This window comes from Epinephelus lanceolatus, chromosome 6 (genome assembly GCF_041903045.1).
Source record: "Epinephelus lanceolatus isolate andai-2023 chromosome 6, ASM4190304v1, whole genome shotgun sequence".
Lineage (NCBI taxonomy): Eukaryota > Metazoa > Chordata > Actinopteri > Perciformes > Serranidae > Epinephelus > Epinephelus lanceolatus.
In genome coordinates, this window is record NC_135739.1 from 14,127,710 (window position 1) to 14,155,649 (window position 27,940).

General features: G+C 38.3%; 2 protein-coding genes across 2 annotated transcripts in view; one reads left to right on the top strand and one right to left on the bottom strand.

Moving 5' to 3' along the window:
• unc13a (unc-13 homolog A (C. elegans)) overlaps positions 1-2,191 on the top strand; it is a 70,760-nt gene extending 68,569 nt beyond the window's left edge. Inside the window, exon 40 of the mRNA XM_078168680.1 lies at positions 39-2,191. Within this exon, the coding sequence (XP_078024806.1) occupies positions 39-327 (289 nt within the window). The 3' untranslated portion in view covers positions 328-2,191. The remainder of the gene's footprint in view (positions 1-38) is intronic.
• Positions 2,192-3,422: 1,231 nt separating this feature from the next.
• LOC117253695 (unconventional myosin-Va) lies at positions 3,423-27,864 on the bottom strand. The gene is made up of 35 exons (XM_033621304.2): positions 27,728-27,864; positions 26,939-27,049; positions 26,654-26,822; positions 25,198-25,342; positions 24,904-25,060; positions 24,657-24,800; positions 24,482-24,563; positions 24,254-24,361; positions 24,000-24,112; positions 23,640-23,908; positions 23,457-23,538; positions 22,494-22,634; positions 21,629-21,760; positions 21,440-21,523; positions 21,232-21,348; positions 21,048-21,145; positions 20,845-20,931; positions 20,350-20,670; positions 19,659-19,815; positions 19,280-19,519; positions 18,972-19,181; positions 18,694-18,787; positions 18,457-18,605; positions 18,124-18,348; positions 17,823-17,923; positions 16,989-17,103; positions 16,521-16,626; positions 16,154-16,276; positions 14,461-14,612; positions 14,074-14,163; positions 13,836-13,968; positions 13,445-13,742; positions 5,804-5,978; positions 5,634-5,714; positions 3,423-5,545 (listed from the first exon to the last, which is right to left on the bottom strand). The coding sequence occupies exons 1-35, from the start codon at positions 27,752-27,754 to the stop codon at positions 5,384-5,386; spliced, it is 4,998 nt and encodes a 1,665-aa protein (XP_033477195.2). The 5' UTR covers positions 27,755-27,864; the 3' UTR covers positions 3,423-5,383.
• Between the last annotated feature and the right edge of the window lie 76 nt (positions 27,865-27,940).

A 27,940-nucleotide genomic window follows, 5' to 3' on the forward strand; every position in this document is an offset into this window, starting at 1 on the left:
TGAACAGATTGTCGTTAACTCCCTCCTCTCCACTGCAGCACCCTGAGTAGCGAGGTGGGTCCTGAGTGCTATGAGCTGCAGGTGTGTGTGAAGGACTACTGCTTCGCGCGAGAGGACCGCACCGTGGGCATGGCTGTCCTGCAGCTGAAGGATGTAGCCTCTAAGGGCAGCGTCGCCTGCTGGCTACCACTAGGTAAACGCATCCACATGGACGAGACGGGCCTCACTGTCCTGCGTATCCTCTCCCAACGCAACAACGACGACGTGGCCAAGGAGTTCGTCAAGCTCAAGTCGGACCAGCGCTCTGCAGAAGAGGGCCGCAGCTAAGAGACATGACAGAAATTTAAAATGACCCGTCTGAAGCTCAATCAGACTTTGCCACCTACTGCCCCGGAGCTCTCAGGAGCCACCGCTAGCCACTGCCCTGATGATCCAGTGTTGTAAAAGCACAGATAAGACACCACACATCCAGTGCTGTAAATACATTCATTTCAGTGGAAAGTGCTAAACAAGTCATCACTAATCTTCTTCAAAAAGCACCAGTGTATCTCTATCACTGCAGATATTATATCAGCCATCCTTTTGACGAACAGTATATAGAGTTTAATCACAGAGCATATATCTACTTTCCTCTGTCCGAAGAGGTAAGTCATGCCATTACAAGCACGCACGCACGCACACGCACGTGCACACACACACACACACACACACACACATACACACCCACACCTCGTTTGACTGGTTAAGGTGAGAAATATTTTGTAGCCTTTAATATTTTGGCTTCCTCTCGTCCCCTCCCTGGCCTTCACCCGCTCAGAGAAGGGATGGCAAGTGCCAACAGATAATCGCTGAAATATGCCAAGACCAGCCCTAAGCACAACAGGACCAACTGTCCAACTGACTCATTAACAACAACAACAACGGCTGCAAGGCCTCAAACATTCCAGATATCGGGCGGGGAACAAAGCACTATTTAGTTAAGATAATTTTAATATTTATTTACTGCTCTCTTCCAAATTATATTTATATTTAAATAATTCTATATATCATATAATATATAATATACGAAGGACATATGTAAAGTTATATACAGGATTATTCGATGGACGTGTGGTCCTTGAAAGATTGTCCTCGTCTGTCTTTATGTCCGTCTACCCTGTAACAGAGCACACTGCCTGACACCCTCAATGCCTTCTGTCTTGTTGACCCTCGTATGGTGTGTCTGTCTCCTATATAGCGACAGTATAGAGAGTAATCTGATGAAAACACGCCTTCAAGCACTGTGATTCATCAGAGTATATGTGTGTGAGAATGTCCAAGTGTGAATGTATACATAACTAATGCGCGAGTGTGTTTGTAAGATCGTTCTAATGTCGACCTCATGTAGCCGCCCGTGTTGCCTGTTACCTGCAAATGTAATCACAGAAAGCCATCACAAGCGACGAACATCACACAGAGGGGGGTGTTCATATTCAGATTAGATTCTGGAGGATTTTCAAAGTGTCTTTTACTCTGGGGAGGATGCATCTTATATCTTATGATGGTTATTTCCATCGTTTTTGTTGTTACTGCAAACATTCCCAACAGCCCTGTACTGGGTGTGTGAGAGGTGCGCGACAGAGGGAGAAAAACTGCCACTTCCTTTTCTTACAAATTGCCAAATCAAAACCTGCATGTGAGGAGATCATGGAAACCTGAGATCCTATTTTGCAAAAGCAACATGCTCTGAGGCAAAAATATCTTACAAAACCACACACGCTGCACCCCAGGGAGAGCAAAAATCAGTAATGATTTACCACCCATGATCTCCAATGATCCAGCTGCAGGTGCTGTAACCCTGATCTCTGATACAGAAAAGTCAGACCTCTGCTAAAGGGCTGCAGATCCAGGTCCACACCAGGTCTGGCGCTGACATTTAAAAGAGGGCCTACAGCTTCGTAGAGATGTAGTGTGAAGATTTTAGAAGCACAGGGTCTTTAATGCACCCATAATAACACGTTTATACTCAGATATTTTTATTTTATTTTCAGTAAATGTTTATGGAATGACAGGAAATACACATCAAGGCTTCAGATCATCCTACAGTGAAATCATTTCTTTAATCTAGAGTTGATTTCATGTGAAACTAAATGTTTTGAAGTGACTATTGACTGTCCAGCATGTCTCTTAATTCAACTTCTATTTTCATGAATGCCCCTTTTTTTAAAAGATTGATTGGTTTATTTATCTGTTGAGGTGCGTATGTTAGTTGTAAACAAAAAAAAAGCATCCAGGCGAAAAAAGAACGTTTAATAATGACAGGGTATTTTGTTTTTTTCTATTTCTGCCTCTTTCTTTAAGTTCCCCCCAAAGCACTTAATCGTAAATGAATAATTTAACAGGCCCCCTCTTTTGAACAAGGTGTAAGAACTGAACTCTATGCATCTAATCTATAAAAATCTATGTAGATGAGTCATTTTTGAAGCAGTCTTATAATGTTTACATTGTGGATTATTCTTATTATATCAGCACAAGTGTTTGTCTGATATGTTGTACATGCTGTCTCTATCGTAATGGGCCAAATATCACAGCTGTAGTAGAGCTGATTAGAGACTGAAATTTGTTTGTACAGCTTTTCAGCGCTGAGGAAAATGATGTGCATCGGAGAGATCGATTGTTGTCGTTGGGCATTGTAAATAGCTCGGATGTAACAAACACATGTCAGAATATGTGAAGTGAAGTTTGCTGCTCTTTTGTAGACTTGAATTTTTTGCTCTGGGTGACTGGGCAGTTGGAGCTTATGTGTGTGTGTGGGTGCCCAATCTGGATATGTAGCTATTATGGAAAGATATAGGGAGACAATGTGCACACTGGAGATGAACAACAAGCAAATAGTACAAATCTGGTAATTTAAAGGAATACTTCACCCCCCAAAAGACAATTATTATATCAGTTACTCACCCTGTGTTACTTTGAATTCATGGAGAACACTTTGTTTTTCTCACATGCTTCCATGGTGAACAAATATTCCAAAAACTGAGAATATTCATGATGAATTGAAGTCATAGGGGTCCACGTTTAACAACAGGAAAGCTACGTCAAAACAACTTGTGCAGTATAATCCGAGTCTCGTTTATCCAGTCATATGCTCAATATTTCCCAAACAGCGAGCCCTTTCTGACAGGAAACTGAACTGAATGTGAAACTTAAGCTCTCTTTCAAGCCAGACTCCATTGACAAAAACATTAATTTTACCTCTCTGAACACAGGAGCGGCTGGTCTACTGCCGCCTCATGCAATTAATTTGTTTGTGTTATTGTGTGACTTTGGTGTTTGAAAGAGTGAGTTAGGATTCACCAAAGTCACACAACAACACAAACAGAGTAACTGATCAAGGCAGTGGTGGGCCAGCAGCTCCAGTGTTCAGAGAGGTACAATTACTGTTTTCGTAAATGGAGTCTGGCTTGGAAGAGAGCATTAATTATGTTTCACTTTTAGTTCAGTTCCCCATTGGAAAGGGCTGTCAGTTCAACACATTCTCACTCCAACTTCGTCACACATTGATGTGATCATGGACTGGTCATGGACTTTCTACGTCCACATACGATGTACAAGGTACCCTGGGTGTGTTGGTTGTTGACGTTCTGGGACACCATGTCAAGTTCTCTTCTGTCAAGATACACTTGCTTGTTCACAGGAAATTTTATGTTTACATACAGTCTCTTTCAAAATAAATGTACTACGCCGGTAAAACACAGCAAATTAATGTTATTTTTCCTTAACCAACAAACACACGTGGTCGGGTTTAGGCAACAAAAACACAGCAACTGGCCGCGTATCATGCCAACATTAAAGGACGGCTTTTGTCTTTGGTTTCTGACGCTGCTAGTCACTGCCCAAGCATCAGATTTCGATCACTTCGGTGTGGGACCGTGCTCGTATGTGTAAGAAATACTGAGCATATGACTGGATGAATGAGACTTGGATTATTCTGCACAAGTTGTCAGAGTTTGTCAACAGATGTTTTGATACCATTTTGCTGTTGTCAAACACGGAATCATCATGACTTTAATTCATCAAGAATTTGATCAGTTTTTGGATTCTTTGTTCACCATAAGCATGCTAGTAAAACATTTCTTCACAAATTCAACATAGCACAGGGTGAGTATTTGATATACAAATTGTCAATTTGTGGTTGACGTATTCCTTTAATTGGCTCGACTGAAAGCCAAATAAATACACGACCAACTCCTGACTTATACTGGCATTATAGATCATCATGTAGGTATATAAGTAAAACTACCTATCTATGTAAACCAAATCAAAACATGTTTTTATTCTCTGGTGTGCACACGGTCTTTTTATTCAAGGAAACATCGCACAGTCTTTTAATAACTTTAAATAACAGGTACACAACTGTCACATAGCTGGAAATGCCACGAAAAAATCTTTATTTATTGCTGTTGACAATGATACTTTAGTCTCCTTGGTCAGAGGCTTAGTTTGCGTGTTGGGGTATTGGACTGGCATGTGGGACAGGAATGCACACAGAAGTTAAGGACAAGGATAGAAGCACAATGAAAAGCACACAGACAAAGAGCGGGCAGACATGCATGATCTGTTCTGTCTAGCTGACCAGGCCACACAGACAGCTGCACAGCGACGCCGGTCCCATACTTCCAGAAAAGGTGCATGACAGGAACAATAAAACAAAAAGAAAAAAATTTATTGTGCCAGCACGCATAATTATTTGATGTTAATTGCCGATTGTTGTCTTCTTTTATTTTGATATTTCATTATTGTTTTCTATTTTTCAAATGTTTGTGAATATATAAATATGTATTACTGATGATGTGTAGTGGTACAAAGTACTCGCATGAGAATTTTTTTATACACGAGATGTTTCTAATTTTTTGCGTTTTTTTTATTCTGGTTGTTCTTATTGGGGGTTGAGGTTACTGGGACTGCAGTCTCATTGTGTTTCTGCTTCCAATAAAATATGAAGAAAAAAACTCTGTCTCATTGCTTGTTTGTCCAACCGTAATGAGACAGAGCTGCACCATTGCTATTCCTTACCTGACTGCCTAATTTTGTACAATTCTTTACTACCTTTTATTTTTTAAAGGAACACTTTATATTCCTATTCTTCATTAGCATTCATTCCATTTAGCTGAGATATACATTTTTGAAATAAACGCTGACCCTCTACAGTGTACACACTAATCCACTGGTAATTGACGGTATAATTAAACATCTCAATGCCATTACAAATCAGAGAGCGGAATCAAGCTCACAACACCTCCTGGAAGTTATTTAAATTTCAAACGATAAAATCCAGTGTGGTGGGAACTCAAATTTGCTTTAACATTCATATGTTTTCTCTGAAGAGGCAAGGCCTCCTGTTCTAGACTCTGCGAAGAAAGGAGATCTTGAGGGAGTCTGGGATGACTAACTGCTCAGCATGGAGGACTGGGGGTGGCAAGTAGGGAAATGTGACTGGAAACACTCGCCTCACATCCATGAGGAGCTGCGGAGGATGACCGTCAGAACGACCTTTGAGAAGCCCCTAGAAAAGCAAAGACAGAGTCCACTCCCATGTTATGCAGTACTTTAGATTAATAAACATATGAAGTCCTTGCAGCTGTAGACACTACCTGGACAGTTCGGATGAAGTTCAGTGTGACTCTTTCATCAAGGTCACTGTTGGGAGTGTAGAGGGTCAGGATCTTTACAATCTGTTTAACGAAACAAATACCAACAGAAAATTATATACACTTAAACTTTGCTCTTTCTTTAACCCAGATGCAGACAGATAGACACCCACCTGCTGGCTGGACAGGGCAGTGCAGGTCTGAACAAGAGCCTGTGCTTCCGCCTCGGTCTTTTTCCCAGTCTGCAGCAGCTGAGCTGCCTGGATGAGAGGCTCCAGTGTGGCCACAGCTCCACCTGCCTGCAGACCTCGGCTCCGCAGCCACTCCTCCAGAAGACTCACATTATAACTGAGTGACAAGTGAAAGACAGACTGATTGATAAATAATCTAACATGTTTACTCTTAGAAAATTATCTGAAGGGGATAGGGAATGTCATAACATAGTATGTCATCAAAATGCCATGAAAAATGTCATAGTATAGTATATCGTCCAAAATATGATAAAAAATGTTATAGTATAGTATGTTGTCCAAATATCATAAAAAAAAATGTTATAGTATAGTATGTTGTCCAAATATCATTAAAAAAATGTGATAGCATAGTATGTTGTCCAAAATATAATAAAAAAAAACGTCATAGTATAGTATGTCGTCCAAAATATCATAAAAAATGTCATAGTATAGTATGTCATCCAAAATATCATTAAAAATGTCATAGAATAGTATGTCATCAAAATATCATAAAAAAAGTCATAGTATAGTATGTCATCCAAAATATCATAAAGAAACGTCAAAGTATATTTTGTCGTCCAAAATATCATAAAAAAATGTCACAGTATAGTATTTCATCCAAATATCATAAAAAATGTCATAGTACAGTATGTTGTCCGAATATCATAAAAAAAAAGTGAGAGCATAGTATGTCGTCAAAATATCATAAAAATGTCATAGTATAGTATGTTGTCCAAAATATCATAAAAAATGTCATAGAATAGTATGTCATCCAAAATATCATAAAAAATGTCATAGTATAGTATGTCATCAAAATATCATAAAAAATGTCATAGTATAGTATGTCATCCAAAATATCATAAAAAATGTCATAGTATAGTATGTTGTCCAAAATATAAAAAAATGTCATAGTATAGTATGTCGTCACAATATCATAAAAAATGTCATAGGATAGTATGATGTCCAAAATATCATTATAAATGTCATAGTGTAGTATGTCATCCGAATATCATAAAAAACGTCATAGTATAGTATTTCTTCCAAATATCATAAAAAATGTCATAGAATAGTGCTTCGTCCAAAATATCATTATAAATGTCATAGTGTAGTATGTCATCCGAATATCATAAAAAACGTCATAGTATAGTATTTCTTCCAAATATCATAAAAAATGTCATAGTATAGTGCTTCGTCCAAAATATCATTAAAAATGTCATAGTGTAGTATGTCATCTGAATATCATAAAAAACGTCATAGTATAGTATTTCTTCCAAATATCATAAAAAATGTCATAGTATAGTGCTTCGTCCAAAATATCATTAAAAATGTCATAGTATAGTATGTCGTCAAAATATCATAAAAAACGTCATAGTATAGTAGGTCGTCAAAATGTCACAAAAATCACAAAAAATGTCATGAAGCTCAGCATAAGTTCAATCAGTAAGACTTCCTTTGTGCTCATCCATCCACAATTCTCTCCATAGTATGTCGTCAAAATTGCGTAAAAAACATTACAGTATAGTATGTTGTCAAAATATCATAAAAAAAGTCATAGTATAGTATGTCGTCACAATATCATAAAAAGTGTCATAGTATAGTATTTCTTCCTAATATCATAAAAAATGTCATAGTATAGTACGTCGTCAAAATATCATAAAAAAAACATCATAGTATAGTATGTCGTCCAAAATATCATTATAAATGTCATAGTATAGTATGTCGTCAAAATGTCATGAAAATCACAAAAAATGTCATGAAGCTCAGCATAAGTTCAATCAGTAAGACTTCCTTTGTGCTCATCCATCCACAATTCTCTTCATCCCACTCCCACTGCTTCCTCTAATCAGCTGACTATGGATGTTCACTCTTATAGTTATCCAATGAAACTTTGCCATGATCTCTCTCAGCCAATCAAGATGCTACTTCAAAATGTTAAATCTGCTCTCTCCTCTGCTGCTGTCAGCCTTATATATGTGCAGAATTGTTGCACCCTCCTCCAGCCCATTCACCTCCAGCCATCACATCCAGAGTCCAGGACAGGTTCAACAACGGCTCAGTCCTCTGCTTATCCGGATCATCGGCACCTCTCCATCCTCATCTCATCTTCACCACCTCTACCACCACCAGCGTCTAGACCTCTTCAGGGTTCCCTATTCAACTATGGATTCCTCATGCTCCTTAAATCATACCATCTCTATGGGGTCTAATCGCCAAAGACTTTCGACATGTTTCATTCTTATGGGCACATGTTAATAAATATATTTTTTGATATGAAAATTCGGTCACTCCTGATTGAATTAGAATAGTATGTACTATATTGTCACAAGAAATACCATATTATGTCATCAAAATATCATAAAAAATGTCATAGTATGTTATGTGGTCAGGATATCATGAAAAATGTCATCATATTATGTCATCAAGATATCATAAAAAATATACTAAGGTATGTCGTGAAAATCATAAAAAAATGTCATAGTATAGTATGTCCTCCAAATATAAAAAATATAATACTATAGTATGTTGTAAAATCGTAAAAAAAGTCATAATATAGTATGTCGTCAGAAAATCATAAAAAATGTCATAGTATAGTATGTCCTCCAAATATCATAAAAAATATAATACTATAGTATGTCGTAAAATCGTAAAAAAAAATGTCATAGTATAGTATGTCGTCCAAATATCATAAAAAAAGTATCATTCGATAGTATGTCGTCAAAATCATGAAAAAAATGTCATATCATAGTATGTCATCAAAATTTAATAAAAATTGTCATAGTATAGTATGTCATCAAAATTGTGTAAAAAACATCACAGTATAGTATGTCATCAAAATATCATAAAAAAATGTCATGGTATAGTATGTCATCAAAATTTCATAAAAAAATGTCATGGTATAGTATGTCATCAAAATTTCATAAAAATTGTCATAGTATAGTATGTTATCAAAATTTCATAAAAAAGCATCATAGTATAGTATGTCATCAAATTTCATTAAAAAAAATTGTCATAGTATAGTATGTCGTCCAAATATCGTAAAAAATGTCATAGTATAGTATGTTGTCAAAATTGCGTAAAAAACATCACAGTATAGTATGTCATCAAAATATCATAAAAAATGTCATAGTATAGTATGTCGTCCAAATATCATAAAAAAAGTCATAATATAGTATGTCGTCCAAATATCATAAAAAATGTCATAGTATAGTATGTCATTCAAATATCATAAAAAACGTCATAGTATAGTATGTTGTCCAAAATATCATGAAAAACTTCATAGTATAGTATGTCATCAAAATATCATAAAAAAAAGTTATAGTATAGTATGTTGTCCGAATATCATATAAAATCGTCATAGTATAGTATGTTGTCAAAATACCATAAAAAACGTCATAGTATAGTATATCGTCAAAATTGCGTTAAAAAACGTCGTAGTATAGTATGTTGTCAAAATATCATAAAAAACGTCATAGTATAGTATGTTGTCAAAATTGCGTAAAAAAATGTCATAGTATATTATGTTGTCAAAATATCATAAAAAAGGTCATAGTATAGTATGTCATCAAAATATCATAAAAAATGTCATAGTATAGTATGTCGTCCAAATATCATAAAAAAAGTCATAATATAGTATGTCGTCCAAATATCATAAAAAATGTCATAGTATAGTATGTCATTCAAATATCATAAAAAACGTCATAGTATAGTATGTTGTCCAAAATATCATGAAAAACTTCATAGTATAGTATGTCATCAAAATATCATAAAAAAAAGTTATAGTATAGTATGTTGTCCGAATATCATATAAAATCGTCATAGTATAGTATGTTGTCAAAATACCATAAAAAACGTCATAGTATAGTATATCGTCAAAATTGCGTTAAAAAACGTCGTAGTATAGTATGTTGTCAAAATATCATAAAAAACGTCATAGTATAGTATGTTGTCAAAATTGCGTAAAAAAATGTCATAGTATATTATGTTGTCAAAATATCATAAAAAAGGTCATAGTATAGTATGTCATCAAAATATCATAAAAAATGTCATAGTATAGTATGTCGTCCAAATATCATAAAAAAAGTCATAATATAGTATGTCGTCCAAATATCATAAAAAATGTCATAGTATAGTATGTCATTCAAATATCATAAAAAACGTCATAGTATAGTATGTTGTCCAAAATATCATGAAAAACTTCATAGTATAGTATGTCATCAAAATATCATAAAAAAAAGTTATAGTATAGTATGTTGTCCGAATATCATATAAAATCGTCATAGTATAGTATGTTGTCAAAATACCATAAAAAACGTCATAGTATAGTATATCGTCAAAATTGCGTTAAAAAACGTCGTAGTATAGTATGTTGTCAAAATATCATAAAAAACGTCATAGTATAGTATGTTGTCAAAATTGCGTAAAAAAATGTCATAGTATATTATGTTGTCAAAATATCATAAAAAAGGTCATAGTATAGTATGTCATCAAAATATCATAAAAAATGTCATAGTATAGTATGTCGTCCAAAATATCATGAAAAATGTCATAGTATAGTATGTCGTCAAAATATCATAAAAAAGGTCATAGTATAGTATGTCGTCCAAAATATCATAAAAAAAGTCATAGTATAGTATGTCGTCAAAATATCATAAAAAAGGTCATAGTATAGTATGTCATCAAAATATCATAAAAAATGTCATAGTATAGTATGTCGTCCAAAATATCATGAAAAATGTCATAGTACAGTATGTCATCCAAAATATCATGAAAAATGTCATAGTATAGTATGTCATCAAAATATCATAAAAAAAAAGGTCATAGCATAGTATGTCGTCCAAAATATCATAAAAAAAGTCATAGTATAGTATGTCATCCAAAATATCATAAAAAAGTCATAGTATAGTATGTCATCCAAAATATCATGAAAAATGTCATAGTATACTATGTTGTCAAAATATCATAAAAAATGTCGTAGCATAGTATGTTGTCAAAATATCATAAAAAACGTCATAGTATAGTATGTTGTCAAAATTGCGTAAAAAAATGTCATAGTATATTATGTCGTCAAAATATCAAAAAAAAGTCATAGTATAGTATGTTGTCCAAAATATAAAAAACGTCATAGTATAGTATGTCGTCAAAATATCATAAAAAACGTCATAGTACAGTATTTCGTCCAAAATATCATGAAAAATGTCATAGTATAGTATGTCGTCAAAATTGCGTAAAAAAATGTCATAGTATATTATGTTATCAAAATATCATAAAAAACGTCATAGTATAGTATGTCGTCAAAATTGCGTAAAAAAACATCACAGTATAGTATGTTGTCCAAAATATCATAAAAAAAGTCATAGTATTTTATGTTGTCCAAAATATCATAAAAAAACGTCACAGTATAGTATGTTGTCCGAAATATCATAAAAAATGTCATAGTATAGTATGTCGTCAAAATATCATTAAAAATGTCATAGCATAGTATGTTGTCAAAATATCATAGAAAACGTTATAGTATGTCAAACAAAATATCATTAAAAACGTCATAGGATAGTATGTCAAACAAAATATCATTAAAAATGTCATAGTATAGTATGTCGTCCAAAATATCATGAAAAACGTCATAGTATAGTATGTCGTCAAAATATCATAAAAAATGTCATAGTATAGTATTTCGTCCAAAATATCATGAAAAATGTCATAGTATAGTATGTCGTCAAAATATCATAAAAAATGTCATAGTATAGTATGTCATCAAAATATCATAAAAAACGTCATAGTATAGTATGTCGTCCAAAATATCATTAAAAAAAGTCATAGTATAGTATGTCATCCAAAATATCACGAAAAATGTCATAGTAGTATGTTGTCAAAATTGCGTAAAAAAATGTCATAGTATACTATGTTGTCAAAATATCATAAAAAATGTCATAGTATAGTATGTTGTCAAAATTGCATAAAAAAATGTCATAGTATACTATGTTGTCAAAATATCATAAAAAATGTCATAGTATAGTATGTTGTCAAAATTGCGTAAAAAAATGTCATAGTATAGTATGTCATCAAAATATCATAAAAAAAGTCATAGTATAGTATGTCATCCAAAATATCATGAAAAATGTCATAGTATGCTATGTTGTCAAAATATCATAAAAAACGTCATAGTATAGTATGTCGTCCAAAATATCATTAAAAAAAGTCATAGTATAGTATGTCATCCAAAATATCACGAAAAATGTCATAGTATACTATGTTGTCAAAATATCATAAAAAACGTCATAGTATAGTATGTCGTCAAAATATCATAAAAAATGTCATAGTATAGTATGTCATCAAAATATCATAAAAAACGTCATAGTATAGTATGTCGTCCAAAATATCATTAAAAAAAGTCATAGTATAGTATGTCATCCAAAATATCACGAAAAATGTCATAGTATAGTATGTTGTCAAAATTGCGTAAAAAAATGTCATAGTATACTATGTTGTCAAAATATCATAAAAAATGTCATAGTATAGTATGTTGTCAAAAATTGCGTAAAAAAATGTCATAGTATAGTATGTTGTCAAAATATCATAAAAAATGTCATAGTATAGTATGTTGTCAAAATTGCGTAAAAAAATGTCATAGTATAGTATGTCATCAAAATATCATAAAAAAAGTCATAGTATAGTATGTCATCCAAAATATCATGAAAAATGTCATAGTATACTATGTTGTCAAAATATCATAAAAAACGTCATAGTATAGTATGTCGTCCAAAATATCATTAAAAAAAGTCATAGTATAGTATGTCATCCAAAATATCACGAAAAATGTCATAGTATACTATGTTGTCAAAATATCATAAAAAATGTCATAGTATAGTATGTCGTCAAAATTGCGTAAAAAAATGTCATAGTATAGTATGCCGTCAAAATATCAGAAAAAAAGTCATAGTATAGTATGTCATCCAAAATATCATGAAAAATGTCATAGTATAGTATGTTGTCAAAATATCATAAAAAACGTCATAGTACAGTATGTTGTCAAAATATAAAAAACATCATAGTATATTATGTCGTCAAAATATCATAAAAAAACGTCATAGTATAGTATGTTGTCAAAATATCATAAAAAACGTCATAGTATGTCGTCAAAATTGCGTAAAAAAACATCACAGTATAGTATGTCGTCAACATATCATAAAAACCTCATAGTATAGTATGTCGTCAAAATATCATAAAAAGGTCATAGTATAGTATGTCTTCAGAAAATCATAAAAAATGTTACAGTATAGTATGTCGTCAAAAATAAAAAATGTCAACGCATATTACACTACAACATTATCATGTGATTTTAGTGGCAAACTCAACGGTTTGATGTGGAATGAGATTGAAAAGATATTTTTTTCATGTGAAAATGTGTTGGACACAGACAAATTTTGCCCCCTTTACACTGCAAAAAGGAAAATAGTTTTAGCTTCAAAGAACTGGATTACAAAGTTCAATCAATATGATATAGCAGGATTTATGTATACAACTGCATGTTTTTATATAATATAAAAATTTTTGCATATATGCATATTTATCTGTGTATATTTCTACCGTATTTGCACGCCACGGCTCCAGCAGCACATGTCTTTCCTCAGCAGCAGGCTGTTGAGAGCGGAGGCAGAGATGAGGTAGGTGATCTGGTGGAAGGCCTGCTCCATCTGTGTTGGGGGCAGATCCTGATGGGACAAAGCTGTGTGAAGTGCTCCCAGCTCCCTCAGCACCGCCGCCATAGTAGGAGCATCGCTTCCCACGGTCCTGGGGTCCGAGCCTGCTCGCTTTCTGGACGTTCCCAACTTTACTGCCGAGCCAGACAGACCTGGTATGGTCTCACTCTCCAACAGAGAGGGGACTGAGGATGATGAGAGGGAGTAGAAGTTATGATAAAGGAGCAGTAAAGGAGAGACCATTAACAGCATCAGTGTTCTCTTCATTTTGGCAGTACCTATGATGTTTTGGAGGCGTTTTTCAGTGATGGAGAGGAGCTGCTGATAGGCCTGGATGCAGAGGTCACTCAGGGCACGGATCAGGTCACTCAGATCAGTGTTCAGTGGGACCAGTTCGTCTGAATCAAGGGCCTGAAAAGCAATCAGTTCAACCATTTATTCATGTAGTCAATTTTACAACAACGATGCTCTAAGTCAATAAATTGCAAAAGATTAATAAATGCAAGTTCATCCAACCTGTTTTGGGGAGTGTTGGGTCAACAGGTCATGCAACAGACAGGCGTTCTTCAACCACAGAGCTGTCATATCTACATCATTACTATGTTTCTGCATGGACAGACAGAAAGACAAAAGGTTATACTGTCATTCAGAGATCAACATTAATGTGATGAAATTAAAAATATCTCTTTGCTATTATGTGTATGTGTGCGTGTGTGAGGTCTATGGGCTTTGCTGTGGTTTACTTTGTCCACAGTGACCAGACTGTTGGACAAAACAATCCTCCACAATCACATGAAAGTGGTTCAAAGTCAGCTGTCAATGCCTCTCCGTAAGTGACATGATGTGATCTGCCCTTACACATTAAACCTCAGCCATATGGTGCACCAATCAGACTGTGGTTACCTTCAGAGCTGCCTTCATAGCGGTGACAGCGGCGCTGCAGAGTGAGCGGGTGTGAGTTTGGTCTCCGTTACAGTCAGCCTGACGAACGCACAGGAAGAGCACGCTGGCAGCCAGGCCAGGCGGCAGAGACAGGGCGCTGTCAACACGGATGTCTGGACCACGGGCAGAGAGAGCAGCGATGGCAGAGTGAACATGGCCAGGTCATATTTGTCAGAGTGGAAGAGCTAGTGGAAGTTAAAGTTTATTTTTGTGTGTCACATTAACCTCAGAGGCAAGGCTAATAAAGTGTGATCTACTGAAGTGTTTCTAAAGCCTTTAAAGAATCTCCTTGCTGTTGTAGGAGACTATGAGTCATTCAAATAAACAATATAGTCATTTTTCAGTGTTTGCTGGATGTTTCCAACAGGTCTGTGCCAAACAGTTGGAAGCTTCAAAGCTTTTTCATAATTAACATTTGAACGGTTGTTGAATGGTTATTAATTCTATTTCAACACAGTATTTCTGCACAGCTGCAGATAAAGATTAGGCTGCACTAATATTATTAGTGATATACAATTTGTAGAATCAGATTCCAGTGGTTGCTGTGTAGGGTTGTTTCTAATCTCTCAAGACAGATTCTGCAATCTTGTAGAGGAAGATTTTTTTTTTTTTTTTTTTTTTTTTTTTTTACCGATGGATTTCCAGATTGGGTTGTTTCTGACTCATCTGATCCAAACATTTCCAATAACTCCAGAACATGGTAAAGTCCAAAAGTCAAAATGTATTGAAAAAGATGTAATTGCTTCCAAAATTCATATCATGTTTTTGTGTCATGCTTTTTGGTCAAAAAAATTGTTTGCTCCCCCACTTGTCACACACAAACAGGGGTATGCACCTGTATTAACGGGGCAGTCCAGCAGCACCATAAATTCTATCTGTCATGAAAAATTTGATTTAATAAAAGAAGACTAACTAATTTAATTCAATGAATCACTATATTCAAATTAATGATTTTGTTCCAGGAATTTTAAAATGTTTTTTTAGGAGGATGACATCATAAAATATGAAAATGGCACAATAACTTTGTTGAGAAATATGATGCAGACCAGGTATTTACACAAACTATTTAAAACTATTTTTTTCACAAAATATCAAATCAATAAATTGTGAAGATTCTTTTCTTTGTCTTATGTGATAGCAATCAATAGTTTTTGGGTTTTGAACAAAACATACCATGTGAGTGTAGCTAAGAAAAAAAAAGCTGTTTAATTTAATTTAAAAATCCTCCACGGGGGACCTATTTGTCAACATCCGCATGTGGGAATTAGTGTGTGACATATCGACAGCCAGTGTGAGGGATGATAACATTTGAAAAGGAGAAAGCCATGAGCGGGACAATGGATCGCTTTACTGTACAGAGCAAATTACACCAGCAAAGACGACCTACCACCGAATGAAAAAAGAAGTAGACAGTATCATGAAGATTACATGTCTTGTGTTTTCTTTTTCTTTTTTGTCTTACGTCATGATAAGCGTGATAACACACGTTAATAGAAGCTTTTGTGCACAGATATAGATACAGGTGTGCCTTGAAATTTTGGCTTGCCCTTTGGTGTGCCTTGGGCCACTAAACTTACATAAAAACATTACAAATGCAAATTACTTATGTGAGTTTTCTATATGAAAGTTTGAATGTTTGTGTTTACTGTTTCACCTGTGATGAGGTTCTTCATGAGCTTGGTTTCATCTCTTTTCCTACATTCCAGCAAACCAGTGACTGTTGGCTTCGGTCGAGAGGGAGAGGACAGCGTCTCTGGGGTGAGAGCTGATGGGAGAACTGGGAAAAGAAAACATCACAACATGAACAACGGAAACAGCAGCACCAGCAGAAAAACTGCAGAGATGAACTTAAAGTGTTGTACTCATGATCTAATGTTGATATTTCTCTAATAATAAGTGTTTACTCATCTGCTCTTTGGTGTATTTTAACATCGCATTTCAGTGATGAAGAAAAAAAACTGTATTCTGAAAATGCATAGCAAAGCAAAAGCTCTGAATTAAAGCTTCTCATGAAATCATACCTTGAGCCAGGAGTCTTCTGAGTGACACTGTGTTTTTAAGCTCCTTCAGCTCTCTCCTCAGTCTGACACACTCCTGCTCTCTGGCCTCCAGTAGCTCCTGCAGTTCCTTCGCACACACACACACACACACACACACACACACACACACACACACACACTCACATTTAGGATTTGTGGCTTATAGCTAATGCTCTGACTGATTTTCAGTAGAAACAGTCGGAAACACTTCAACTTTTCAACAAGATTAACAACAGCTGGAATCCACTGGCTCTATCTTTATAAACTGTAGAGTGATTATGTCGGAGAGAAGTGGTAGGGGAAAGGTAAGGCACTTTAAAAGTCAGTGGAAGAAAAGGTGCAACATCAACATATGTGCTGAAACAAAGACCATAAGGGTTCATCTACTCATTTTTTCATTGTAGCAGAATGCGTCATGCACCACAGATGAGTGCCTTCATAAGTCGATACCTGTCGCTGTGCAGCAGAGGAAGAACTAGAGACCGCTTGACTAAGCTGGCACCTCAGAGCCTCCAGCTCCTCCTCCCTCTGACTGTGCTGGCTACGCAGCTGGCTCTCCAGAAACCTGACATAGATGAGGGGAAGAGGGTCATAGAGTTCATCCACTTATATTAATCGCAGCATTAAAGTGTAGTGTGTAGGATTTAGTGGCATCTAGCGGTGACGGTGCAACATTGCAACCAACTGAAACTTCTCCTGTGTGCCAAGCGCATACCTCTTCCAAACGAACTCTGGCGGAGCAGCGTCCAGATATATTACGAGCAGCAACATTCAGGGAGCCTATCGAGCCCTGATGGAGCCTAGGAGTGGCTTGCTGTTGCTCAGAAAATAGGTTGTAGGTGTGTAAAGCTTTGCCAAAATAAAGCCAGGGTGGGTGGTGTCTCAAACAAGCAACAGAGGTTAGGAAATTTTCACTGGGAAACACTAAAACAATCAAATGTTCACTCACTGGATCACTTGCATCGCGTCCAGTTAGGAAGAGGTGGATGCCAATGCAAAAAACGTCAATTGCCCTATCTAGAGCCAGTGTGTGTTTTGTCTATTCTGAGCTACTGTAGAAACAACAAGGCAGACTACATGGAAGAGGACCAGCTCCGTATGTAGATAATGACTTATTCTAAGATAACAAAAACACAACAATTCATAGTTTCAGGTGATTATAAACTAATGAAATCATAGTTATGAATATCAAATACCATTTCTGCTAACATGTCCCCGTAAATCCTACACACTGGACCTTTAAATTCAAGGGGAAGCAAGTTGATACATGAGTGACAGACTGACTTGTTGGCCACTCGTACAGCATCATAAGCATGTGCCAGGTCCTCTCCTTTCATCTTCACTGTCGGGTCTTTGGCCACGTCCATCCTCTCCATCAACTGGTCCTGTCAACGCAAATATGAACACAGTGTGACATTTTATTGCCTGACATGATGAGATTATGTAGCAAGTTGGAAAAGCACCCAGGCATACACACAGTGAGCATCATCATAAGGGGGTGAAAAGAAAAAATGTTTTTGCCACCAAACTTGAGGGAAGTTTCGTGACATTTCCCTTTGAGTTTTGGACTCCTACATTCCCTCACCATTGGCGTGTCGCAGCTCCAGACTGAGACTCTCCTCTCCAAGCAGTGAGACGTCACGCTGACCCTGCGGACCTCCTCCGGGGAAGGGAAGGCAGATGGGAAGGGTGACAGTGAGAGTGGGGTGAGAGACTGGGGTGACAGTGGAGTGGGGGAAGGCGAGAGAGGAGAAAGAGGCTCCAAGCTCAGACTCTGAGTGGAGTCCGTCCTTCTGTGGCCCTTGGTGCGCTGTTGAGAGGAGGAAAAAAATACCCTTAGCGTCCACGACGGGAATTTTAAACCAAAAAAATATTTCTATAAAAGTATTTAAGTGTGTCTGTAGGTGTAGTTCTGAACCTCGGTGAGCAGACTCATCTCCCTGAGGTTGTCGTATCTCTGTTCCAGTCTGGTGAACTCTCTCAGGAGACCCTGATACTTTCTCCTCTCCTCATCCAGCTCCGCCCTCAGATCTGCACTCGCCTGAGACGCAGCCTGATCCACAAACTCTGCACACACATGGAGAAAAAGAAAAACACAGGATGAGAGAAGACAAAGGGTTTGTCTATGAAACAATGCTATAAAGTGAGACCTTACCTTCTTGAGCTTTTTCTTGTTCAAGCAGGCCAGCACTGAGATCCTCTCTTTCTTTGCAGAAACTGTCCTTCTCTCTCTTCAGGGCTTGTAATTCCTTGAAAAATAAGACAGAATAAACGACTAAAACTCCTCCATCAAAATTAAGTAAGCTTGCAACAGCTGGTCAGGCAAAAGAAAATGTTTATTATAAGAAATCCTGCATTCTTCATGTTTAATAATAACACAAACACCAGCATGGTGTAAAATATGTCAGGTTATTCTGGGGTTGGTGGACCTACTTGTGTGAGCTGAAGGATCTCCTGGGCAGCCTTCTCCTCAGCTCTCCGTCTTTCCTCCATCTCCTTCTCGCTGATGACGGGACCAGGCTGAGGCTTCTCCTGTATCTGGCTCTCTAGTTTCTGTATCGTCGCCCTCAGAGCCTCCAGCTCAACACTGCTGGCCTCTCGCTCTGCATGCAGGGTCTCCCTCAAAGCTGCACTCTCCCTGGCCTGGACGCATACATATACAACTTTACTGTGTGAATGAAAGATAAAAATCTTGAAACAAATGTTTAAGCGCTCACAAGGATCAAACTCCCTTCACCCACCTCCTGGTCCGCTTTTAACTGCAGCTGCATCAGTTTGACCTCCATGCCCTTGTTGAGCTCTCTGTACCTCTCCACTGAGCGGGCCTCCGTCTTTAGCTTCATCAGCTCCCTCCTGGCAGCCCTGCGGCGCACACAGCACTGCATGAACACCACTGCCACGCGTACTCGCCTGTACGCCTGCCTCGCCAACCACCCACGCACTCTGGCTTGAAGCAACACTGCAGCCCGCTCCGCCAACAACTAAAGAGAGAGATAAGGTTTACATTTTTCATCAGGTTATGTCTGTATAACTGAACCAGTCATAATTAACTCCTCTTCTAAACAGGTCAATGTCAAAGAAAAAGATCAAGCAGCATTAAGGGTGTAATTAAACACTGACCAGTCTGTATCTGCGGCGTGCCAGTGTGCCCCTGGTGAAGGCCTGGATGGTGATGGTGGCCTGTCGGATCATGAGGAACAACTGTCTGACCACCACCATGCGGTAAGTCTTCTGAATTACTAAAGCAGCCTTGGTGTAGCGCAGGGTCAGGGCCAGTCTGCAGCCAAATTTAAAGGTAGAATATTTAATTTACATTTAAAGGCTGTTTCTGGCAGTTTTGTGTTGGAGATGATTATTTACACAAATTAACAGTACAGTCAGGATCACTTTAGACAAAGAAAAGTTTATTTCCATTTGCAGTATTGTATTTGGCTATATGGCTCTGTTTTGGGGCCTCTCTGCCCTTCCATGCGCCTACATGGAAGGGCAGAGAGGTGTGTTCTCTCTGTCTGAAGGCTTTCAACGCGCCTACGTGGAAAGCCTTAAGGCAGAGAGAACGCACCTCTCTGCCCTTCCATGTAGGCGCATGGAGGGGCAGGTAGGTTTGCTCTCTCTGCCTAAGGGAAAGACACATCACCTACAGGTCAGCTTCTCTAAAAATCTGTCACTTTCCTTTCAAGAAATAAAATAGCGCGGTGCTAAACTGTAATACAGAGGATATACACACATTTTATTTTGCAACAACTTGTACACCAGATAGAATATATATATGTATCTCTCACACACAGAGGCACACTAATAGCTTCCTCACCGTCTGGCCAGAGCTCCTCTGCAGTATCTCTGTATGGTGACAGCTGCCCAGCAGATCCTGGTGTATCTGACCCGTGCCAGCCATCCTCTGACCCGGCTCTGGATGATCACAGCAGCAACACGCAGCCTCTCAGCTCTCAGCCTCTCCAGAAGAGCCACCTGACCAGCACGGAAAAATACTTTGGTCTTTCCAAAGCAGTACTGGTCTGGGTCCTGGATGAGCTCAGGCAGGGCCCGTCTGCACAAGGCCTGGGCCTGGTCCTGGTTCTGAGGGCCTGGGAGCAGAAGACGGTACCTGCAGAAGAACTCCTCGTACGTCCATCTGGAAGGTTAGTGGAGTATTAGTGTATAAAGAAATCTTAGTAGCATGTACATGTTATTCATTATTCCTGCCTGCCTCCTGGCCTTTACTTTGACTTGACTTACTTTAAATTACTTTAAAGACTAAGTGCTCATATTGAATTAGAGTTTTGCAGAGACTTTGTCTAATCAGTACCTGGATGGAAAACCTGCAGCACTGATGCGGATCGTCTCCAACACCCCGCAGGCTCGCAGCTGCTGGACTGTCCTTTTGGGATCAAACCTGACAAAGCAAGGCTGTTAGGCTGCTTGGTGCACACAGCAGTGTCAGGGAAACACAAATCGAATGTGTTAACTTTTGCATTATATTTTGCAAAAATCAGGCAAAACAAAACCTACATGAAAGGTTCTTTGAGGTCGTTGGGTTTAATGCAGCGGACGTAGTGAGGAGTGGTGCTATTTAGAGTGTCCATCAGCATCTGTAAGGACTGACGAAACTGAGAGGGACCAAAAACACAGCATTTAAGACAGACTGCTGCACCAAAACTTAAGTGAACTGAAGAACAGAGACATAACATCTCACCTGGAAGCCCACTGTCAGTTTATGTTCTCTGGTGGCTCTCTTTCCTGAGCGAACACTTCCATTAGCCACAGAGGGAACATTTCCCTGCTGCTGGAACAACTCGGCCACCAGCTCAGACTGACACACACATGAACACACACAGAGACAAGTCAGTGATCCCATAGTCACATACAAACTGAATGAAATGTAATACGTCACACATGTCTACCTGACTTGCTTTGAGGATGTTAATGAGCTCCTCAAAGACTGTGTCTCGATTCTTGTTTAAGAAGCCATCGCATTCATACTGCACCTGATGAAAGAAGAGAACTGTTAATAACAACATACACCCAAAAACACTCTCTCAGTCCAAAATCAGATTCACAACAGTTTCTGTGTGTTGACCTTCATCACTCACCGTGTCAGCAAAGTGCAGAACAACGAAGGCACTGTTGGACATGCGAGGTTTCTGGAAGTGAGGGTGGGGTTTGCCGGTCAGGTGTTGGTCGTACAGCTTCTGCACCCAGCTCACATCTGAACCTTTGGGCATCTGATGATGAGGACAGGAAATGATTACTGAGAATGGAGTTTGGGAGATCATCACTGAGACAAGCGAGTTGAAAGATCAAGAAAAGATCCAGTGCATAAAATAACAGCTAACATGTTTATGTTTAAGTTAATATACATATATCATATCATCTTTACGCTGGCTCCCTGTTTGTTTTAGAATAGATTTTAAGATTTTACTGATTACTTTTAAAGGCTCCTCATGGTCTCTCTTCAAGCTATATCTCTGACTTCCTACTACCGTACACACCAGGATGTACTTTGAGGTCCTCGGGCAGCAGAGGTCTTTTGTCTGTTCCAGAGTCCCGGCTGAAAACTAAAGGGGACAGAGCTTTGCAATCGGGGCCCCAAGACTCTGGAGCAGTCTGCCCGAGGAAATCAAGTCGGCCGAGTCAGTGATCACTTTTAAGTCCCTTATTTAAACATACTTTTATTGGAGAGCCTTTCCTGATTTCACCTGAGTTTTAAGTTCATTCAGACTGTCTTTCATTTCCTCCGTTTTTATATACTAAAGTGTTTTTTATCAGTTCTTTTAAAAGTTGTTGGTTTCATGTCGTGTAAGCACTCTGTATCTCTGTTTTGAAAAGCACTGTGTAAATAAAGATTATTATTTCATGTGAGGATTGAGCCAAATGTGTGAGAGAGAGATATAACGACAGACAGAGGAAAAGACTGATAAAATAATAAGGCATGGAGAGTCGAGAGAGCTGACTGACCCTGCACTCCTCGTCTAAAAGATCAAACAGGCCCAGTTGTCCCTCTATGAGATTGATGCACTGCTGATTGTCACTGAACTCGATCCTGCTCCAGGCCAGCTCTTCTCGGATGTACTCCTCCTGCTCCAAGTGGAACACATGCTGCAGACAAACACAAAAATAAAAATATAAAACTTAAAGAAAGTTAAAAGAGGCAGAACACCTCACCATCCTGAGGATATAAACACAGTGAGGACGCTTTGCTATAAAGCACAGACTATCACACTGGGAGGACAGACTGTGCTTGTTTCGCTCTCAACAGAAAGGCCGAGACAGAGCAGCTCTTCCTCCTGCATTTAGCAACTATGAGGATATGAATATTGTTGCCTGAAATCAGTATCACAATATAATGTGATTTTGTAAACTATAAACCCCTAAAAAAGTACACCCCACCGCAGGAAAGTGAGAGTAAGTCACAAATGCAATCAAGTGTACATTAACTTGCAAAATTAGATCAAGATGAACATTATCAGTGAAAGAAAATGATGGTAAGAAACATCTGTTGCTGTATTATAACAAAGCTTGTCTGATTATATTTTTATTACATCTGAAATATTCTAACTTTTACTGGTTTCCATGGGGGCATGCGAGAAAAAGTCTCTTCCAAAAATACTTTTATCTAAATGCATATCCTGATTTTATCTGAGTTGCCTGTTTATTTTATTGTTGTTGTTTTTTATTCCCCCTTCATGTATTTTATCACTCATTTTCTCTCTCAGTGATGCACTTTGTGCTTTGGTTTGATAAGAGCTCTATAAATAAAGTTTATTATTATTGTATAATACAGAGGTTATAGGGCTGATTGAAGTGTTTAACAAGAGTAATTTGGCAACTTGCACATGCAGGTACGATGACACTGGCTGTAGACACACACACCAGTACACAGAGACACAGAGAGACACGTCAGCCTGTCCCATGACTTACCCTGTTGAATTGCTGTTGCAGTTTTTCATTCGCATAGTTTATACAGAACTGCTCAAAACTGTTCCGGTCAAAGGTCTCAAACCTGCTCGGAGAGAAAACCTGTCAGTCCCACTGTAGTAAAACACTTCAGATTAAACTATAAAATAAACTATGAAGTGTAATAAGGTATCCAGTGTCACTCACCCATAGATGTCAAGTACCCCTATAAAGGATTTAGTGTGTCCCCTCTGTGTGCGCAGAGCAGAGTTGAGCCTCTGGACAGTCCATGTAAACAGCTGGCCGTAGATATGTTTGGCCAAAGCATCTCTGGTCTCTACAGCCTGCTGGCCGGACACGGGTTTGACCAGCATCTCTCCCCCTACAGCCAGTCTGCGATGGCACAGCCAGTGGGCCATCTGAGGTCCTTCCACTCCTAACAGCTTGGAGAAGACAGCCAGAGGGCGGTTGTCTGCCTGAGAGATAACAAAAGGACTCAGATCTACCTGTTACAGTATGTGCACTGGTAGAGGAAATAGGATGACAGTTGAGAAAAAAAATTCTTACATCAATATAACTCCGGTCAGAATTTCTCCCACTGGCCTGGATGTTGACATTTCCCAGGTGCAGAACAGCTGACAGGATCCTGAAGAGCTCCATCTGCTGGTCAGGCTGCACACCTGCAATTTCAACAAATACAACACTTTTATTTGACCTTCAATCAACAACATGATTCCTTATTAACAGAGCCAAAACAGTTGCATCCTCAAAAATCATTGTGGAATGTACTGTGCATGTGTATGTGAGAGCAAACACTCTACCCAGAATGGTGAAAGCACTGCGAGTGCGTTCAAAATCCGACAAATCATCAGTTCCAGGAATCTGCATCTCTCCTCCCTGGCTGGTGTAGTGGAAATGCTCAGGTGCATCTGCAGGAAAAGCACAAAGCACAGACAGAGGGCATGCAACATGGACATTATAATAACAAAATGTCATTAAAGCCATGAATGGAAAGAGTGTAGACGTGGTAGTTTGTGATTGATTCTCACCTAGTTTAAGGGTTCTCATTTCAGGTAATTCTCTGGAGGCACACAGCTGGTAGAAGATGTGGTAGTTCCTCTCTGCTGATGCCTTACATGCACATAAACATACAATATTCATGGACAGGTAACATTTCACATCTTAATATAGGAAGGATTCTTACGTTCTAAATATCACTCTTACTTGGAAGACAACCCTTGACTTCTCCAGCAAGTATGTCCTCATGTTTGCCCCGATGATGTCCCCTTTTCTGCCAAAGCCGATCTCGATGTACTTCCCAAAACGACTGCTGTTGTCATTACGTGTGGTTTTAGCATTCCCAATGGACTGTAGGCAAAAGTGTTGTTTGTATTTAAAAATAATAATAATAATACATAATTAACAGGGAACTCCTCATTTCTTAGTGAGAAATTGTTTAACCATCCATCACCTCCATTATTGGGTTGGAGGCCAGAACTCTCTCCTCCACGCTGGTCTGCTGAGCTGCTCCTCCGACCACAGCAAAGTATCGCATGGTGAATTTGGCCGAGACTGTTTTCCCCGAGCCAGACTCTCCACTGATGATGATAGACTGGTTCTTCTCCTCCCTACACACACACACAGATAGCGCACAGTGTATTTGTAGTTAGAAAGACAGTAGAGGGAATATTCTAACTGATGTACGTTTTACTGTTTGAAAGGTTCCTGATGGTCATGACATGATCTCTAGCCTTTGACCTCTGACCTGGTCATAGTGCGGTAGGCTTCCTCAGCCACAGAAAAGATGTGAGGTTCCATGTCGGCCATGTCCTGACCGCTGTAAGCATCTATCACCTCCTCTCCATATATGGGGAGCTGGTCATAGGGATTGATGGCCACCAACACAATACCTGGAGGGACAGGAAAACCAAGTTACATCAGTGTGGGAGTGTGAATACTGACAGAACTGAGCTTTCACAAGAAGAAAATTTAGTATTTTGCAATAGCTATATCATTTTCAACTGTACAGAAAATGCATTTAAACATTTCATTTAAAGAGTAAACATTTTGGAATTCTATTAAAGGGACAGTTCGCCCCAAAAATCGGAGTGTTGGACATATCTGATGTAGAGATGTCCGCCTTCTCTCAAACAGCAATGTCTCTTTCCAGAAAGATAATCCACAGACCTTGCTGTGAGCAGTTTCATGTAGGAACTATTTTCATTCTACCAAACTACACCCACCAACTGTATCATCATGCAGAAGGAAGCATGCATCTACTGCTGGCTCACGTAGCACCACTGAACTAGCTAACATTACAGCTCAGTTGAAAAGGACGCCATTAATGTTTACATTGCGTGCTTTCACAAGCTCAACCTCTCATTCATGAGTAGATGAACACTTCCTTCTGCGTAATCATACAGTGGTGGATGTAGTTTGGTTGAAAGAAAATAGTTCCCACATGAAACTGCTCACAGCAAGGTCTGTGGATTATCCTGAGTTTCATGATTTCTGGAATGAGACATTGCTGTTGAGTTTTTCAAATTTATTTTTTGGCGCTTTCAGCACCACAGGCCGAGTGCCATCTAGTTCCATTATATAACATTTCTATGGCCAATATCTCCAACACTCAGCAACTCATACTAAAACAATCTTGACTGACAAAAAGAACTAAAGGTAAGAGGAAAAATATGTATTTTGATTTTGGGTTGAACTGTCCCTTTAACTTTAGCACTCGTAGTTCAATCTAAGATGAATCCAAATCAAGAAAATTCTCTAAAACCTGCTCTACTTTTAGTCTAACTCAAAGCACTCATAGTGAATATTATCACGCAACCTTTCTCATTTTATATGGATTTAAAGGTTAAAAAAATGTCATGACAAACCCACAAAGATTTAAAAACAACAAAAATGTGATTTTGTCTAAATGGGCAGAGTGACTTTTAGAAAACTTTGCATCATCTACATAACAGGAAATATTTTATTACACCTTAAACAGGTGGTAGTGAGGGAGTCGCCTCCCTGGTTCAACCTTTGACCTACTGTAATATAGTTCACATTATGAGCTGTAATTATACAGACAGAAGCACACAGGAGCTGTCTGCTGACAGCACAAATCTGAAAGACCTTCTGTCACTAACATTGTCCCACTTTCAGTTGGACAATCATCCCAGTTTGAGCTAGACTTCCCTGAATCTTCCTTTTGCCCGTCCGTTGCTCACCACAGTAGGTGTAGATGCTGCTGTAGTCCAGGAATCGAACCCGCAGGTTGTGCAAAACGGCAGGTTCATGGAGGAAGCTGAGAGCTGTCAGATCATTTTCCCCCTCCAGGATGTCGGGGTTCCCCAGCGGTGGGAGATCAGAGGGGGACACCACTGGGTAATGTGCCTCCTGCCAATGGAGGAGAAAGTTAGGAGTTGTTGTGGGAAATTTAAAGTGTTTTGTAAAAATCTAAAGTGGACATAGTTATGAGGACTATGACACTTGAATGGTACTATGTGTCTCACCTTTCCATTAGAGAGCTGCAGCAGTACATGTTTGTCCCCAGGACTGTAGTCCTGGAGGAGCAGGGCTGACACCCAAACTGCATCTGGGTCAGGGATCCACACACTTGCCCCCTAACAAGGGAATAAACTGTTTCAGGGATGTGTTAAATAAAGAGGAAAAGAGACACTGCAGGTTGAACACACTCAGCATGTACTGGACCCCTGTGGAGGGCAGTAAAGACACTTCTATTGCATAATATTATATTTTCTGTCCCAACACTGTTCAGGTACATGCAACACTTCCTGGCCTCACCCAGGCAAGATTTTTGTCACCCATCAGCATAAAAGGCTCCTAAACAGTGTTAAAAATTAACACTGGTCATCCTGCTCTAAATTGCCTGCGTGGATTAGTCATTATCTACTTCTAACGTATCTAAATCGCTTATTAATGTGTCCACTTTATAGATAAATTTCACACTATGTTTCTTACAATTTTACACATTATTGACCACAAAGTTTACAGAAGTAAGGATGAAAAGTTTTTATCAGAGCAAATCTACAAGTTACTGTAACATATTGGCTCAAAAATCAGGAGGGGTAAACATTTAGGCACTTTATGAAAATTCTTATAACTGGGAAATGCTGACACACACATACCAGATGTGTCATACAAACACTACAATACTCACATCATTAGCAATGTTTGTTTTTACATCATAATCCTTCTCATCTTTGTAACACCATACAAATGCCAAACCTTGCAGCAGAGTATAATAATTACATTAAACATAAAAAAAAAGTCACTCTTACCTTGCTGTATAGCTCCAGAGACATCATCTTATCTACTTTAAAGCATGCCAGAAGACATCATTTAAAAAAAAATCTAGATGTTTAACATCTACATCTACATCTTTATCCTCCACACCTCTGCAGTACAGCCACTTGGCGTCCCGGTGACAGTATTTTGCACTTTGTCCAGGCTCACACGAAGACACGAGGACTGCCAGGTTAACTGTTAATCTG